Source organism: Amphiura filiformis, chromosome 10 (genome assembly GCF_039555335.1).
Source record: "Amphiura filiformis chromosome 10, Afil_fr2py, whole genome shotgun sequence".
In the NCBI taxonomy this organism is placed as follows: domain Eukaryota; kingdom Metazoa; phylum Echinodermata; class Ophiuroidea; order Amphilepidida; family Amphiuridae; genus Amphiura; species Amphiura filiformis.
The window spans coordinates 42,615,454-42,634,177 of record NC_092637.1 but is presented as its reverse complement, the minus strand read 5'-3'; the positions used below and the strand labels follow the sequence as shown (position 1 = coordinate 42,634,177).

Below are 18,724 nucleotides of genomic sequence, written 5' to 3'. Positions count from 1 at the left end.
CCATCAGTACAGAATGGCGGGGCCAATTATGTAATGACTCAACTTTCCCACTTACCCCCAACACTTTGGGGTAAGTGGGACGCATAAGGGGCCCGGAAAAGGGGTAGGGGTAAATTTGATATTATTACATTAAAAGAACATATTTTACAGCAATATACATATTTATATTGGAGCATTTGGGCATTATTAACATAATTATACCAAAAGAATAGTAATACTATTTAAATGTTTATTAATTTCATCTTAATACATGAGGCAGATTTTTTTCTTGGTTTTTGGTGACAAAACCTCCAAAACCCCACGATTTGCGTTTTCAGTATTAATTTGATTTTTGAGCTTGTTGGGGGCATTAGACAGGCGTGCGCAAAGGGGGGGGGCATGGCCCCCACGTTTGTTGGTCATTCGGGGGAAAAACGTTAAAAACGTCAAAATTTGCTCCTAATCAGACTCCATTCGGGGGAACTGAACAACCTCCCCCCTTTCAATGTGCTACGCACGCCACTGGCATTATATGCAATTTAACTTAGTAATTTTGTTATTTTTGTATATTAATTTCAAGAACCACTGTCCCACCTACCCAAAGTGGATGGGGTAAGTGGGACACCATACTAAATAGGCCCTAAGGCTTAATTGCATGATTTCATCATGATTTTCTGCTATCAGGCTTGTAAAAAGCAGTCTTTTTTTTTTAATGGTAAATGAAATATCAGTATTATCTCTCAATTTCTCCTAATTCTCAGCAAAAAGACCTTTAAATATTTGGTAATAAATAAGTAGGCCTATAAGTTCCTCAAAGTTGGCCGCCACATCAAGGTGGTGTTGGTCTCAAGCATCTCGCAGCTCAAATACCAAATAAACTCCAATATTGAGCAGTGAAATTATAACAAACATATTTTGCGATGGGGTAAGTCACCAATCGCTATCGTATGGATCGATTTAGTGCTGCAATGAAGATCTAGTATAGTAAGGGATGTGCAATAATTATGAGCCCTGGGGAGGGTAAAATTGGGGGGGCAAGAAATTTTGGCGAGCCGAAAGGGGGGGGCAAGCAATTTTGGCACATTCATGGGGCGCCTTAATAAAACGCTCTAAAAAGGCTTAGGAATACAGTATGGAAACGCTTAAATATGCAAATTTTCCTGCTCGCTGCGCTCGCAATGCAGGCCTACATCTAGACCATTAATAAGGTTTGCAAATTGGGATCCCAAAAATTTGGCATGTTCAAGGGTGGGGCAAAGAATTCATTGGCGGTCAGAGGGGGGGGGGGGCAAGCGTTTTTGACGGGCCGAGAGGGAGGGGGCAAGCGATTTTTGGCGAGCCGTTTGGGGGGGGCTCATAATTATTGCACAGCCCCTAAGTGTCTCACTTGTAAACCCCACTGTCCACAGAATCCCACTGCTCATTCTCACCATTCAAGACCTGGCTCTTTCACTTAACAACAAAACACAAATTGATATGGTAATAAAACACAAGTATAGTAAGTGTCTCCCTTACCCCACTGTCCCACTTACCCCATCTTAGGGGTGGTGCAATAATTATGTGTACCCCCGGGGTGATTTATAGGGGGGCAAAGATTTTTGGCAGGCCAAAAGGGGGGTCAAGCATTTTTGGCAGGTCGAAAGGGGGTCAAGCGATTTTTGGCAGGTCGAAAGGGGGGGGCAAGCAATTTTTGGCATACATATTTTGGCCACCGTTTCTATATTACGCCCTAAAAAGCGTAGGAAAACGTTACGAACACGTTCAAATATAGGCCTACAAAATTTCCTGCTCGCTGCGCTCGCATTAGGCCTATATTAGGGTGATTCACAAAAAATGAAATTGGTATTTTTCAACGGGACACCCCCCCTCATTGTGTTCATTTTGGTAATAAAATTATACCTGCAAAATATGAAACAAATTCAAAAAAGTTTAGGGGGTGCTACCGGTCAATGAACTTTTGTACACAAAGTCAATGGGATTTTTTTCAAAATTTCAAACGCTTATTTCAGGGCCTAAAAAGTCTACCAGGCTTGCAAAACTGAAGTAAATGTTCAATGATATACCTAACTTTGTGAAAACATGGGTTTTTACCAAATTAAAGTTCATAGTTGACTGTAATAATAAAAATGTTTCAAAAGTGACAGAGGGAGTGTAGCTCAAGAAAAGAATACCCTGGGATATCCCCTGGAATCCCACCAGGCACCCCAAATTTATACCTTATTGAACTGAACTGTTGATAAAAAAAAAGATTAAAATTCTTCACATATTAGTTTACCCCAATGGTGATACCAGCTTTTGAAATCTTATGTAATAGTAACTATCAAAATCCATACATCTGTATCAGGGGTGGTCAATATGGCCATACCTGATGAAGATTTGTATTGTTTGAATTGAATGACCACAGGAAGGATTAGATTCACCATGGTTGAAAAGAAATGTATATAAATTGGGGTCACAACATTGGATAGTGGCCAGTTCAAAACTACACCTTGTGCAAGGTACTTTGATAATATTTTGGCTGTTCCAGCAACTGCCTTGCCCCAAATGTAACAGTTTTCACAAAAATGCAATTTTCTGGAAAGCGGGTTAACATTTTTACAATTTTCTTTAGCATTTATTTTAAGGACATTACTCACACTATGATCAAATATTTTTGGCACAATCAGGAAAATTAACATGGCTTTTTTGTGTTGTAAAGAAAATGGCTCATAAATCCCATTGACTTTGTGTACAAAAGTTCATTGACCGGTAGCACCCCCTAAAATTTTTTGATTTTTTTTCATATTTTGCAGGTATGATTTTATTATCAAAATGAACAAAATGAAGGGGTGTCCCGTTGAAAAATACCAATTTCATTTTTTGTGAATCACCCTAGCCTATAATATGTTAAGACAATTTAAGGTTTTAAATTTGGGTTCCCCAAAATCTTGCATGTGTAAGGGGGGGGGGGGCAAAGATTTTTTGGCACGTCAAAAGGGGGCAGTAGCGTAGCCAGCGGGGGGAAGAGGGCCCCTGACAAAAAATGAAAGAAAAAAGTGCCCTAGTGACAAAAAATAAAAGGGAAAATCAGGAGGGCAAAGGAAAAGAAAAGCAAGGAGCCCTTTTTTTTACCAAAATTCAGCCCGAAAATACACAATTTTTAATTAATTATTGCACCACCCCTTACCCTACTAGACTTTGCAAAATGCCTCATAAAAAGTAGGCACATTACCGAAGAATGACCCTATCGCGCAAGGCTACAGGCTGTATTTAGCTGGGGCAAAGTGGTTGTTGCAAAGGTCACGCAGTACAAATACAGCTGATTAGGGAGCGATCGTTATTTATGGCAGGGGGGGGGGATGGGTAAATTTAGGGGGGAACACGAAATTTTTTTGTGGTCTTGAGGGGGGAACCTGAAATTTTTAGTTGAACCAGGAGGGGGATTGTTAAATTTTAAATGGAGAAAATTGGGAAAACAAGGGGAACGCGAAAATTTTGAGCGGACGCGAGGGGAACGCGAAATTTTTGTCGATATTTTTGCCAAAACACCCATTCCCCCCCCTGCCGTAAATAACGATCGGTCCCTTAGCAGGGGACCGATTAACGATTAGCAGGGCAGCTTAGCTTATCAGATAGTATCTCGATCTGTAATTGACTGATTTGTTTTATGGGGAAATTGTAAGTATTATAATATGTGCGTCTGCAAGTACAATGCAATTTTGCTAGTTTCTGTGGTAGCTGTAAATGTTTGTGTATAAATTTTGTAAGCTTCCATGGCTATGCCATATGCATGCATTTCCCATCCATCCAATCCATGCCACGACTCCATCAGTGTCCCCATGAGCCCATCATGCCCACAATGCATGACCATCACATCATCATGATTGCATGTAGGATAGTTGAGCATGCCCATTTCCAATTTATTTACTATACTTTTTGTTATAGTATTTGCTTACTACTATATGATACAGTACTTGTATAATAATATACTTTATCAGCAAAAATGGCAATTAATTTGTTTGTCTTTAGTGGTGCAATTCTTTTTATGAATTAATTAGGGGGCAAATTGTTTTTGGTGCGGTAGGCCAAAACTAAAGGGAGGGGAGACCCGAGGGAATTGTATTGTAGAATTCCTTCTCACCCCCATACACTGCTTAGTACATTGTGTACCGGTACCATGTGACATGTGTTACTCAAGAACTCTACCCTCGAATTTGCACACGATAGTTACGCATTTGATGCTAGAGTGCTTTGCTATGGTTTTTCGGTCAGACAGCAAGTTATTTTGATGAGGCAACTGTATCTTTTGAGCAATATTTTGCCTATAATTTTAGCAACTTTTTGGATGTAATCGCCTGTCATGATCAGCTGTTTACTTATGAACTTCCATTGCTTTACACGGTGTGAACAGCGATTATGATTTTGAATGCAATGGTCTCTACATGTAGCCTAGAATGTGAAGCTATCGGTGAGCAAATTCTTGGCTAGACTTCTCGAGCAAACCACGTGCAGAGACTTGGGATCTGGTCTGGTGTAGAGGAAGAGTCATCCCTGCACGTTAAGTGTCGATCTATTCCAAAAGAGAAGGGCAGGGTCAGGGGTAGCATTAAGGCCCGAAAGTCAGGGGTTGTTTTCCCGTGTTTTCCACTCCTGAGCTTGCAGAAAATCCAAATACATGGGGTGAAAATTAAATCTTGGGGGTGAAAAATATTTTGCAGTGTAGTCAGGGGTAGGAGTAAGGTCCAAACGTAGAGGGTCAGAGTTCACCCCTGAGCTTGCACATTCCCAATATATGGAGGGTGAAAAATTAATATATTTTTAGCTCATTGCGTAACGCAATGAACTATAGGCATAGTCCAGATTTGGTCGCATGTCAGAAGGTGGTCCATTTTGCGTTACAGGCCAAAAACTTACCAAAAAATGGTTTTTGGATATTTTGGAGGTTTTGACCCTTTTATTAATCAACATGACTTTTGAAGAAAAAATATGTTCCGTTTTTGCGAAAACGGACAGTTTCCGCCTAATTAATGTACAGGATTCAATGTAAATTTGAAACTTTAAATGCATTTTTCTCCTTTTCGACTATTATCAGAGCAATTTACATTGCACATCATTGAAATAGAGTGTTTGGAATATTTTGTATCAGAATATGTTCCAAACATGACTGTGAACATCTTGGAGTCAATAAATGACTCTTTCAATAAAAGGCGTCTTGTATACAGGGTACGTAAAAAGTACGTAAAATTAATTAATTATTTTTTTCAATTTTTAAGGACAACTTGTTAACACTTCAACCTATTCAATTTTGAATTCAAATTTTGAATTTGTCAGCAAATTTCACCCCAGAAAATGTATACTTTAAGCATAGTAGGGTGACTATAATAAGTGTGCTATGGCAAAATGCTGTTTCTTCAAATTCGATATTAGAAAACAATAGAATACATAAGGAATAGACTGCCTAACTGGCCTGTATCTCGTTTCGGCCAAAGAACGTCTGTAATACATACCTGTTTTTAATGACTTTGCAACAATGTTTCTATTGTCCGCAATAACAGCTTGCATTCACACTTTTGAGTTTATATGGTGAATTTTCGTACACATCATAAATAAGTGAAATCAGAATATCCTGAAAGGAATTTAGGTAACTAATTCAACGACACTGACCTCGCAACAGCTAATGTTTTCATGTAAACATGGCGTCATTAGACATTTTAGCCTACGTTTAGTATCCTACTATCGGATCGTTGAAACAACGAAACCTCAATCCCGGCCTCATTCACGAATTCACTCACCTTCCTACACCACCAGTTGAAATAAAACTCGAAACATCCCGTGTTATTGCTCAAAACTACATGCACCTTCATTAATAAAAAATTGAAATCCTAGTAGAAATCCGTTATCGAAAATTGTTTGATATAAAACGTCACCAAAAGTAATTTTTCTGAAGAGTAGATACAGCGTGTCAAAATGGCGTCGCAGTCGCATCCCCCAGCTTTGTACGTGTACCCAGGTCACGGTATGTCTACGTGATTTAACAGTCAAGGTCAGAGAACAGCGCAACCTGTCTGTGTAATATAATGGCTCCGCCCAATGAACGGCGCTGTCAATCATCCTTATTGCCTTTGTCGAACAGACTTTTACGCAGGTAAGAGGTCACGCTGTCCTCACTTTTAGGATCGACGAGCGTCAGGCCGACACAATCTGGTTGTGTAGGAGACTATCATCGTGATGCCCACGTTGGAACCATTGGATTACGGAAGAAATATTCATACCAGGACTGAAGCAAATGTGGCCATTTCTATGTTTGTACCGGGCAAGTACGGACATTTTTCAACACGGAGCTAGCGGAAAATACTGCAAATTCGTCCAAGGTAAGCAAAGGGTTGGGGATCGCATTTTTAACTTTGACTAAACTGTTTCGGAGTTAAGGCACGCTAAAAGTAGACCATTTCGGGGGCTGTATTTGGTGTACATGTGACGCTTTTGAAAAGAGTAAAAACGACCACTTATTCGCTATTGCTGAAGTATACTCGCCGAATCATGTACCAATACACAAGGTATTGGTACATGAGATCAGGTATACATAAGGAATTACAAGTGCATTCCATGCAAATCAGCGTACCACTTTACAAGTACTGATACTGAAAATGTTAAAATGTTTCAGAACAATACTCTGATGTGTTACTCACAATTAAATACTTAAAACAGCTCCTTATTATGTATTGTTTAAAAGATATTCATTGCAAAACATGTCTGGGTATGACAGAAAACAATATTCCCATTCACTCAGCACACTCAACCTCCTCCTGACCCACCTGCTCCTGACCCACCTGCTCCTCCACCCCCGCAATTTCAAATGTAAACTGCTGCCATTTTTTTGTTTAAACTTCTGTTTCATTGACATTTTCCACAATTTTACCCCATCCTTCAGCTTTAAATTGAGACCTCATCTAGCTAGATAGGACAAGGGGTTGTTGCAGTAAAACATTTTTCATTCCCCCCCATTTAGAAAAATGTAACACCTCCACCTTTTTAGGGTACGAACTTGTGACATGCGACCATTTATGTATGTTTTTTTCTTTCTCTTGCTACATCGTTTGAGCAATGGATCTGGTAATTTGAGGCGGCGATCTTTGCATGATCGTTCATGATTGTTACTTATTTAGCTAGGAAAATTCGGACAGAAAGTGTCATTTTTGGAGCATTTTGTTACGAAAATTTTTACCAAATTTCATGGAATAGTCTCCTATGCAGACTGTTTGTGGTGCTTTTCATATTACAAACACTGTACAAACTCCTTGATCTGGCGATTTTGTAAAAGAGATGTTGAACTTTACTGCTTCAGTGCGTCTTCAATGTTTGCTTTTCAGTGTTGCTTGCCATTCATTCGGCAAATCCATAGATATTGCACCAAGGCTAACTAATAACTCAATGGTGCTACTATGTGCTAATAATGTGTAATTTTTCCAATTGGGAGGTTTTGGGGGACCAGTAAACAACTATAAAGGCTTAGCAGTCATAAAATACTGAGCAAATAAACTGAGAGCTAATTAAATACACTTAATTAGGTCAGGCAAACATGTTGTGAAAGTAATTATATCGAGAAGGTCGTATCTGCAATAGCAATATGTACCCTATACATAACCTTAAAAATAAAGCACTTGACAGCTATTGCATAAACCCTACCTAGATGTGTTTTTACAATTTTGTATATAAGAGATAAAGTACACATTAGGGGTTTAGGGCTTAGGGGTTTAGGGCAAGAAACCCCTATCTGCAATAGCTGCCAGGTGTAAAATGTGTACAATATAGAATGCAGAAATTACCCAAATGTCTATGGAGCAGCTATCACTGCAAACCCAGAATGTCTAAATTCAGCAAAACTTCTAGTATTGGAGATTAGATATGAATAGAGTATTAGTCTTTGTTAAACTGATACTGGACAAAATTACTTATGGAAACAATTATTATAGACACATTCATGGTCTGCTAGCTCCCTCCCAATTTACCAGCCCAAATGGTTTGTTATACACTTTTTCTGAAGATCACTAACTATTATTCAATGTTGATTGTTGTACAACTATATGTAAAATTACTGCTCAAATAATACTATTAATAACATCACCATTGAAATCCATGCTTATTGTTTGCTAGCAATTCACTGAACTGGAAATTGCTCCTTTGCAATGATTTATAAGAGCCCATAATGTTACCCATGTTTGCTTCTTATTCCAGAACCACCCATGTGTAAAATGCACCCTATGCTGTTTGGGCTTATAGTGTCTAATTTTGAGTCTACTTATCAGACTACATTTGAGGTCTGATCTTCTGGATTGTATACTCCCCAAATAGTGGTCTAAATTTGTGCCTATATTTAGTAATTAATCCCTCATTGTTACTGCCAAACCAATTTGAGAGGATCTGCTGAAATATAGGCACTTTGGGTTTGCAGTGTATGGTCCTAAACCCTCAATATAATTGTTTGTTTTCTTTTTCACCCAGTTGTTTGTCTCCAAGATAAGTACTTAGTGGTCCAATTAACATTATTGTTATCTTATTGACTACATGTATGCAGCTCGTAAAAATTTGGCCCTGCTTTATATTAAGGTGAGACAGGTGTAATCGGTTTTTGTGTGAAGATCATAGAAATTTAAAACTTGGTACAAAGTAATTGATATAAACAAAAAATACTCAAATGTTAAGCATATTAATTAGCTAATTTGCATATATGTGACACGATCTGGTCCATGGGGGCCAAAGGAGGCATTTTTGAAAATTGAGTTACTGTAATTATTACATTATACATACAAGAGGCTATCATTTACTGAAAACCCCAAAGGTCTCGCATACTTGGTTCTAAAGTTATGAAGTTTTTTGATGTCTGTTTTCTTATGTATTTTATTGCTTTTTACTGCACATTTTTACCTTTATCTCAGTTTCAAATTTGCCGCCTTTGGCCCCCATGGACCAGATCATGTCACATATTTAATTAGGGAAAATGAGCTACAGCACCATTGGTGCTCTTGTTAATTCAGGGGGTCATTCACCCCCGATCGGGGGTTAACGCTACCCTGGTCAGAAATTCAGCGAGAATCCATTCTCACAAAGATTCTCGTCAACAAAATCGCAAGAATCTAAATGGATTCTTCTTCCACTTACATACATGTGTAGGTATTCAATTTCTAATTACTCCAATATACAGTATAGCTGAAAGTGAGATACCGTACTTCAGAAAAGTATAAAGCTGGATGTGAATTACCATAGCTAAAAGTGAGATACTTTGGAAGCAAATAAGCAAAATTAGCTGAAGCCTTTACCAAATATTTAATTTATCTTTTACTGCAAGTGGTTCAATAAATTTCAAATCAAAAGATATAATATTGAATAATTATTATATTGTTCTTTAAAATATTGTACATACATGTACATAGCAATATATAAATTGTTATTAAGTTCTACCATAGTACACCCACGATATAAAACCCAGATTCAAATACATGTAGTTGGAAACACTTTGCAACAAAGGAGCAAAAGTTCAAAAACAAGAAAAACAAAAATTTTGGCAGATGGTGGGTGGGTAAATAAATTGTCACAACCATATTCAATGATGGCTGATGAATGTGTATTAGGATGTGGCTACCCCCGGGTTAAAACAACCTTTCTAGGTCAAACCAGGAAACAACCATTTCTCTGCAGGGGCAAATGTGATTTTTCATGATTAATCACATTCAGAATTGTTAAACATCGCAATATGTTGGTTGCTTTAATGGGCTCCAAGGATTAACATTCAGGAATGATCTTAGCATGCCTGAATAACTTCTAAGATTCTTTACGTCAAAATTCATTGAGTACCAGTATTGTTTGTGTGGGGAATAGCCAGTGAATGTGCTGCAATATTTAATATTATTATTATTGTTTTATTTACACAGTTTGTCCTCTGGGCATGTTCGGAGAGCCATGTCCCGTGTGTTTGCAATCTCGGACATCCACGTTGACCACCCAGACAATCAGCTATGGATGGAAAAGATATCTAGGATCAAGTACCAAAATGATGTGCTCCTATTAGCAGGCGACGTGAGCGATAAACTATCACTGATCAAATCAACACTGAACCTGCTGCGTGAGAGGTTTAAGGAAGTCTTCTATGTACCAGGTAAATATAAAATGGGCTATTCCAGTTGAAATCCACACTACCCCTGTGGAAGATTTTGGAAATATCTTCCACAGTGGGAGTATGTAATTGGTCAGGGTTAATAATTTTGAAACCCATACTCCCCCTGTATTATGGCTTTACCTATATCTTCCATAACTGGAGTGAGTATTTCAAATGGAAGTTACCCAAATGTTGATTCTATTTGAAACCCATACACCCTCTGTGGAAGACTTTAGCTAAATCTTCCACAGGGGTAGTGTGGATTTTGAATGGAATAGCCCAGTTGGGTAACAGCTCAATATGTTGAAGATTTGCTACATGTATGGCAATGGTTTGCTATGCCAATATGAAATAAGGTTTGCTATGTCGAATCTAGCCCTAACCTTAAGGTTTGACACTAATTTTAAGTGTTGCGATTTGGTAGTTCACAGCATCTTGCAAATGGTAGTCAGCTTTGGCAAAAATCGCATTGCTCATTTCATAGCGAGTGTGTAGAAGATTTCAAATATGACAGATATACTTTTGTAGGTCCTGTGGTTCTTGAGTTATGTTGTAGGAGGGCTGAAACACCTGCAACACTTAGGCCTAAAAAAAAATTGTTTGATTGGCGTAACATAAAAAAAAATTTAGGGTAGGTAGGTCGGGATTCTTTTTTTTTTTCTTCTTCTTTTTTTTTTACTTTTTAAGCTGTAAATTTCGTTTGATAAAGGCTTTGGAACTTTTTTTCTTCTTTTTTTTAAATTGATTTATTTTAATTAATTTTTTAAATTTTATTATTTTTTTTGCAAAAAAACAATAAAAAAGTTAGGGTCGGGCCTAATTTTAGGGTAGGTCGGGTTACGCCAATCAAACAATTTTTTTTTTAGGCCTTACATAAACATACATAACTCATTAACAACAATAAATCAAGCAAGGTTTGAAAGTACCGTATATGGTTTGTAGAATGAACTTTTGCAAAACATGAAAGTGTTATTTTTCAATAATATTGATTTACATAATGAAAATCAATATTTTTTGGCTGCTTCGACCAACAGTACCTTGTCTACCCTTAACCCTAACCTGAACCCTAATCCTAATAATAAATCAACATTGACCAAGCTGTGTGAGAAGTTATTTAGGAAGGTTTCTTTGTACGTAAAGTAAAATTGGATCGCAGATGTTTGCTGTGTCAAAGGTTAGCTTGATGTCAAATGTCAGTGCCGTACTAACGCTGTTACTTTCCTATTCTGTGAGGATGACAATTTTGACATCCTCGTCTGTTTACAAACAGCTGGGTAGACAAAAGACCTGTCAAAACTGTTCCAGTTATCCAAACACTCAATCAAGTATCTGTCAGAAGGATAGTATACAATAGAATGATTCATGCAGCATTAATAAGGGACTAAAAAAGCTATGAAGTAGGACCAAACAGAGAGGTCAAAACTGTTTCAGTTGTCCAAACACGAAAGTGTCAGAAGGATGGTCCACAATAGAGTGATTCACGCAACATGAATAGGGATTACAAAGCTGTCAAGTAGATCCATGTGCTTCTTTTGTCCAAGGTTTTGAATGAAAACAGTTCAGACCCAGAACACAATCATGTCAGTAAATGAATATTATGTTGCAGTTCTGGGACTGATTATTCGGACCAGTTCTGAACTGTTTGCATTCAAAATCTTGATGGCAAACTGGACAATAGAAGCACATGATTCTACTTGACAGCTTTGTAATCACTATTCATGTTGCGTGAATCACTCTATTGTGGACCATCCTGATGATACTTTTGTGTTTGGACAACTGGAACAGTTTTGACAGGTCTTTCGTCTACCTCTCTGTTTGTAAACAGACAAGGATGTCAAAATTGACATCCTCGCCGAAGAGATTAATATTTTTATATCGTTGTTGGGTTGGACAAGAAAAAATCTCCTGTAGCTTGTGGCCCTGAACATGTTTAAAACAAAACTGCCAACAGGTGACATATAGGCAGTTTTGCTTTAAACATGTTCAGGGGCCAATGACACATATGAGGTTTTATATATATATATTTTTTTGTTCTTACAGGAAACCATGAGTTGTGGATCCGGGATAAACAAAAACAACCTCGTACCTCCGTTGACAAATTCCATCAAATCCTTGCTCTATGTGCGAGATTGGTGTTCACACAGACCCTAAGAAAATCGCTCTGGTAAATCCTGGCAACTACGTCTGGATAGTGCCGCTCTTTTCCTGGTATTCTACACCGGATGACGACCGGAGAACTCCCTTTACGTATCATCGCCGACGGAAGACGCGACATTTAACTAAATCTGTGTGGATGGATAATCACATGTGCGTATGGTCTGAAGCGCCACACTTCTCACCGTCTAAATATTTTATGCACTTAAATGAAGATAGAGTGAAAGAATACGATGCCCCAGTTGTGTCGTTTACGCATTTTCTTCCGCGAAAAGATCTGATTGCAGCAGATGAGGATGATATCAAACAGACCGTGGCGGAAAGACACCGGCTTGGATTACCGGAAGAAATGCCCCAAAGACAAGGTTCGATGGCCGGGTTTAACTTCACAAGATACGCGGGAAGCCTAGTTATAGAGAGCCACATTCGCCTGATGAAGTGCAGTGTACATGTATTCGGACATCAGCATCGGAATCGTGATCGTGTCGTTGATGGGGTGAGGTATGTGTCGCATTGTTTAGGATATAAGAGAGAGAGGCAGCAAGGACTTTTATACGGGTTAGAGGATTGGCATGGACCTAAGCAGGTATGGCCAACAGTGGACAAATGTACAGATTGAAATTGGGCTCACTATATACATGTAGTATTGCCATTTTATATTAGCAGGAGAGCATTAAATGGCTCTTCTGGAGCCATATAAGGAGAGTTGTTTGGAGCATTTACAATATGTAAGGAGAGAATGGTTCACTAACAAGATCTAAAAATCACTCTCCTATATCAGATTTAAGGAGAGCAGTAGGAGAGTGATACTAGCTCTTGCTCTTCTCAAAAGGCAGTCCCTGTCACTCATAGTTTTAAAGTAAAAGTCAGAGTTAAAGAAACTATTTTGGGTCTGATGATCAACTCCCCACAACCTATGATTGGTTAGTAATGTGTTTAAGGAAGGTTGATTCATCTGGTGCCTTCATCGGAGAAAAGGAATCACAGAAAATGGCAAATACATGTAAGGTTGGTACCGTACTTAACTTTTACAAGGCAAAGAGCAACTTTGTTTTGGATTGTTGACAAGGAGTCTTCAGGAAAAACAGTTTCCTGTTACCAAGACCTAACCTTTGAGTTGGTTTGAAAGTGAAAAGCTAACCACAGGGCACACTGTGACTGTGATCAGAATTTAATCATTATAACAAATCGTAAACAAACCATTTCTGAGTTTGATTGCAGGTGACACCAACTAGTCTGACTCCGATTATAGTCATCCATTTCTGTAGTGTATTGGCTGTAGAAGTGATGATGTAACAGGATTAACTACCATAGCAATACGCTAAAACAATTTTTGAATATATCGGACTATACAATGTAGTTCTCTAGTACGTTCATGTGGTACCTCTACATTGATTGCAGACATGAACAGGTGGTGAGTACAACCTGCTAGAAGTGCAGGCAGGGTGATATATTCAAAAATGCTACTATTGCTATGGTACATGTAGTTAATCCTGTTACATCATCACTTCTACGGCAAATTGTTATCTTTCTCAGGTCTACCGTAGTGTTGGAAAAGGTAATCAATGAATGTAATGAAAAAGATACATATGTAGACACATGTATAACCAAGAAAATTGTCCAAGTAAAGTATTTGGTGTTAAACCAGGCATTTAAGTACTTCATCCTTTTTTAAACACTCTGTACTGTCCGATATATATAATCATATACTATAATCCTTGGAGGGACTCATTCTTTTTATACATGAGACCAATCAATACTTATTTGGTTTTTCGAAACAGTAGCGTCTGTGTGTGACACAGGCGTGAAGTTGCACTATTCAGATACACGGCCTTTGATCGCACATGTATCAGACACATACGCTACTGACTGTCTTGAGAAAGCCAAATGGACTATACACCAATCCGAGAAGCGTTTACTGTATTTGGCCCTCTATTGTCGGTAACACTGATGTACCAGAGCGGGAGATTTAATTCGTAATTCAATACTCATGATCGTGTATTGAATATCACTGTTGTGTACAATTCCCGGGTACAATTCTGTGTAGCACACAATAATGGGTGGAACCCCGACCTCGGGACACCGCAGTTTTACATCGGGGACACCGCAGTAATGACGAAGTCGGATTGGTGTATAGGTTGGGGGAAATCAGTGTTGATATTTTGTGTGTAGAATACCATATTCGACCTATTAATCATGCCCTCAATTCTATTGTGAACCTCATTACAATACATTCCCTTATGTTCAGTGATTATATTCATCAATAATAGCAGGACATAAGATATAACATTTTCCTGAGTATTTTTTCCGTACAGCGATTGTCACACTTAAGTAATGTCTGACTCTCAAGCAATCATGTGGTCTATTAGATAATGTGTATGTATCAAACTAAGATGGGATATTTTTCTTTGGGGGGGGGGGGGCTCTTGGGTACCTGCCAGTCCCTAAGGCACCCAGGATTGAATTTCTTTAGGGTTACCTGATGGCCATTACACATGTATGTTAATGTTTACAAGCCTACATGTAGTCCTCTAGACTGTTTGCATGAAAAGTTCAGTGGTGGCACCAATGAGTTGATAAACTTGGTCACTAAAATCCAATTACAAGAGGCCCGAATTCAATTCCTGGGATAACCTAAATCATAAATAAAGATCAAACCTTAAATAAAGACCATTACTTTAAAATCCTTGGTGATACTGGTAGTATCTATTTTTGTCCCATTTTTAGTCATTTTAGACACTTAATGTGGGTGGGGGAAGTTTTCCCCCAACTCCCCCTGGCTACACCCCTGCTGGTACCCAGGGTACCAGTATGTAAATTACATATGGTACAAAGACACATACCAAAAAAAATCCCAGCCTTGATATGAACATGCATTTAAGTACCTGATTCGAACAATGTATTTGATGAAACCTGATAAACTATTGATGTTTAATATTTAGATTTAGATTTAGATACATGTATACATGTAATACAGCTGATGAATATGAATATATTTTGAACTGAAATTTGTAATAAATTTAAATTATAGTCTTGTATACACTTTAGTTGCTCCTGAGACAATACTCCTTTGATAATACCATCTAAAGGATGCCAAAAATGTGGGAAATGACTGCTAGTCCATCCTGAGGTTTGTTGGACCAAGGAAAAATGTTTGCTAGACCCAGACCATAGAAATCATTTTGCTTTTCTGAGAAAAACTATTTAATTTGAAGATGTGTAACATTTTGTGCGATTTTACAACCTTGGCGTGACATTTACCCAGGACATTTTTAACCTTGGTGTGAGATTTTACTACCTTGACGTGAGAAAGTGTCCGGATGTGGGACTGTACAGTTGACAACCCTATGATTATAATGCATTTCCAAATTACATATCCCAATTTTTTGAATCAAAGTAGCATGTATATTTTTGTATTGCATATCTAATATTTGACCAGTTATAATTGCCAATATATCAATGGGCTATTCCAGTTGAAATCCACACTACCCCTGTGGAAGATTTTGGAAATATCTTCAACAGGGGGAGTATGTTTTTCAAATGTAATGGTCAGAGTTAGTCATTTTGAAACCCATACTCCCCCTGTATTATGGCTTTACTATATCTTCCACAACTGGAGTGAGTATTTCAAATGGAAGTTACCCAATTGTCTATTCTATTCAAAATTGATACTCCCTCTGTGGCAGACTTTAGCTAAATTTTCCACAGGGGTAGTGTGGATTTTAAATGGAATAGCCCAATATGACGTAATATGGTCCATGGAGGCCAAAGGCAGCAAATTTGAAATAGAGATAAAAGCAAAAAAAAAAAATGGAATAAAAACACAATAATATAACATTAGAAAATAGATATCACAAAACTTTCATAAACACAATAATATAACATTAGAAAATAGACATCACAAAACTTCATAACTATATATGGGATTGTATGCTAGATCTTTGATGTTTTCAGTATGTGATAGCCTAATAGCAACTCAATTTTCAAAAATGCCTCTTTTGGCCTCCATGGACCAGATCGTGTCACAAATGGATACCATGGATATATGGTTTTGCAGCTGAACTACTTTTAAGATCCGTTCATACATGTACTACGCTAAAATTGCTATGCGGTGCCTTGTCAATATATTGATTACTTTTTGCAGCAACTGTACGCAACTGGTCGCATTTCCAAGTTAAAATGTATTTAACTTTATTGCGAACCACAATGCAGTATTTTGCAGTACATGCAGTGCGGCAATGCACCACTCGGCAAAGCAGTTGTGGCATAGTATGAACAGACCGTTATACCATTCTATTACATTTTAAAATTAATTCTGTTATAAATTCTTTAACAAAATGGTTTATTTGGGGCACGTTGGTGCAGTGTACGGGCTCTGCCTTGTAATCGGTGGATTGCGAGTTCGAGCCCCAGCTGTGCCATCGTGTTGTGCTCTTGGGCAAGGCGCTTTACCTTACTTGCATCTCTCTACCCAGGGGAGAAATGGGGGTGCTGTTATGAATATTGTCCATTGAGCGCCGCCCAAAGGTATGCGCATGCCTTGGGCAGTGTATGGCAGCTGACATACATGTATTCTATATATCTAATGAAAGCGGAATAAATATAATGCGCTTTTGTACACATGTGAAAGGCGCTGTATACATGTAAATACCAACATTTATTTTATTATCAGGTTTTCCATTGCAGCATGAATTTGTATTATGGCTTGAAAGGTACAACATGAAATGAATTAAACTAAATGATATTAATTATCTCATTACTTCATCTGTATCAAAATCTTTTATTTCACTTGGAAATTAAAAATGCATGATTTATCCACAATACACAAAGTAAAAAAAAGTTTATATTTATCGTATTTATAAATCATTTAACATTTTATAGTAACATAGATATAGGGTACAAAAATATAATTATACACTTTGATCTGCTCGTAATCGAGAGTTACATTGTAGGCTTTTACCACTATGCCGGAAAGTAGACCCACATAAAGAGTGATAATAGTTAATGTGTCTAGCCTACATATTGCATAAATTAGACAATATACTGAAAAAAAAGACTAGTTTGCGTCTGAAATTCTAACAACTGAACAGATAATGCCATACTGTGCAAGCCGGCAACCAATCACAGCGCGCCTTTGCCCTGACGTCAGACACTGTTTAGTCTTTTTTTCTCCATCTTTCATTATAGGACTTTAATTAACAATGTGTAACCGTCCACCACAAATGAGCTTGGAAGTCTGCCATTCATAAATTTGCGATTTTTACAGATTTGGAAAGATCATACCTGAAGCTTCAAAATGACACTTCAACCAATTTTGTATGATATCCTGAAATGAAGTTACATTTCTTCAATATTGCCCTGAAACAGAACGCAACAGTGAGAAAACTGCACTTATTAAAATTAAAATTATATTATTTCTGATGAAACCAGCTGCATTAAATATCAATTTTAATTATTTTAGTTTTTGTAGAGCTGTGTAACTTTCCAGCTGTATATTAAGAGAAGTATGAAATATTTCAAATAAATTTTTTCACAAAATATAAAATTTTTGATTATTTTGCACTGTAGCTCAAAATCACATTTTCTGACTTCTTGGCTATTTGAAGTGGATGGTCATATTTGTGATGCTTCTTGTGAGATAACGCAAGACAATTCTTCAAATAAAATATTTGATATTAATCTGCGATGTTACAAGGCCTGTCGATTACAAGCTGATCAAACTATAGTAGGGAGCAAATAAAATCTAAATTTTTTTAAATATTTAATAGTAATACCACCAGAAACTAGCACTACATGTACCTTTATGTTTGGGTGCAAAAGAATATTGCCCAATTTGTATTTTTCAGTGCAATGTAACTACTAGTAACTTGGAAATTCAATGTCCAAATTCAATATTTAAATTCAATGTCCAAATTCAATATTTAAATTCAATGTCCAAATCAACAGAAATTGTTGAGTCGGGTGTAAACTGAAAATGTTTGTCTACATGTATGAAACTTGTGTTTATAAAACGTATGTAGTCTGCAGAAAATGCAGAAAAATATCACTGAAGCAGGTTAGCAGACCAATGTTTTGTATTAAACACCTATATAAAATGGGAAACTTTCCATGTAAGTTGCTAGGCAGGAAAAACCTGTGTTATCGGCCCCTGAACATGTTTAAAGCAAAACCTCCTATATGTAACCTGTTGGCAGTTTTGTGTGATACATGTTCAGGGGTCACACAGAAAATGAGGTTTTTCTGCTTAACGATGCTAGTGTGTGTAACATGTTGTTGAAGATAAAGATAATAAATACATGCACTTTTGAACAAATGTCATAGTGATTGTATCTTTAAATGCCTGGGTGATTTTAATGTTTTAATTTACAATTTCACCTAAATTTTATGTGCTCTGAAAGGAGTCTCATTTAAGCAAAGGTACCATACTCAATGTAATTAGTGCCTTGAGTGCTTAAGGGC

The 18,724-nt window shown here is 37.5% G+C and overlaps 1 protein-coding gene across 1 annotated transcript; it reads left to right on the top strand.

The window, feature by feature from the left end:
- The first annotated feature begins 3,546 nt into the window (after nucleotides 1–3,546).
- LOC140162888 (uncharacterized) lies at nucleotides 3,547–18,418 on the top strand. The gene is given in 6 exon segments (XM_072186192.1): nucleotides 3,547–3,636; nucleotides 9,888–10,111; nucleotides 12,152–12,238; nucleotides 12,241–12,342; nucleotides 12,345–12,391; nucleotides 12,393–18,418. Coding segments are annotated over 6 exon segments (963 nt in total). The 5' UTR covers nucleotides 3,547–3,625; the 3' UTR covers nucleotides 12,885–18,418.
- The last annotated feature ends 306 nt before the right edge of the window (nucleotides 18,419–18,724 follow it).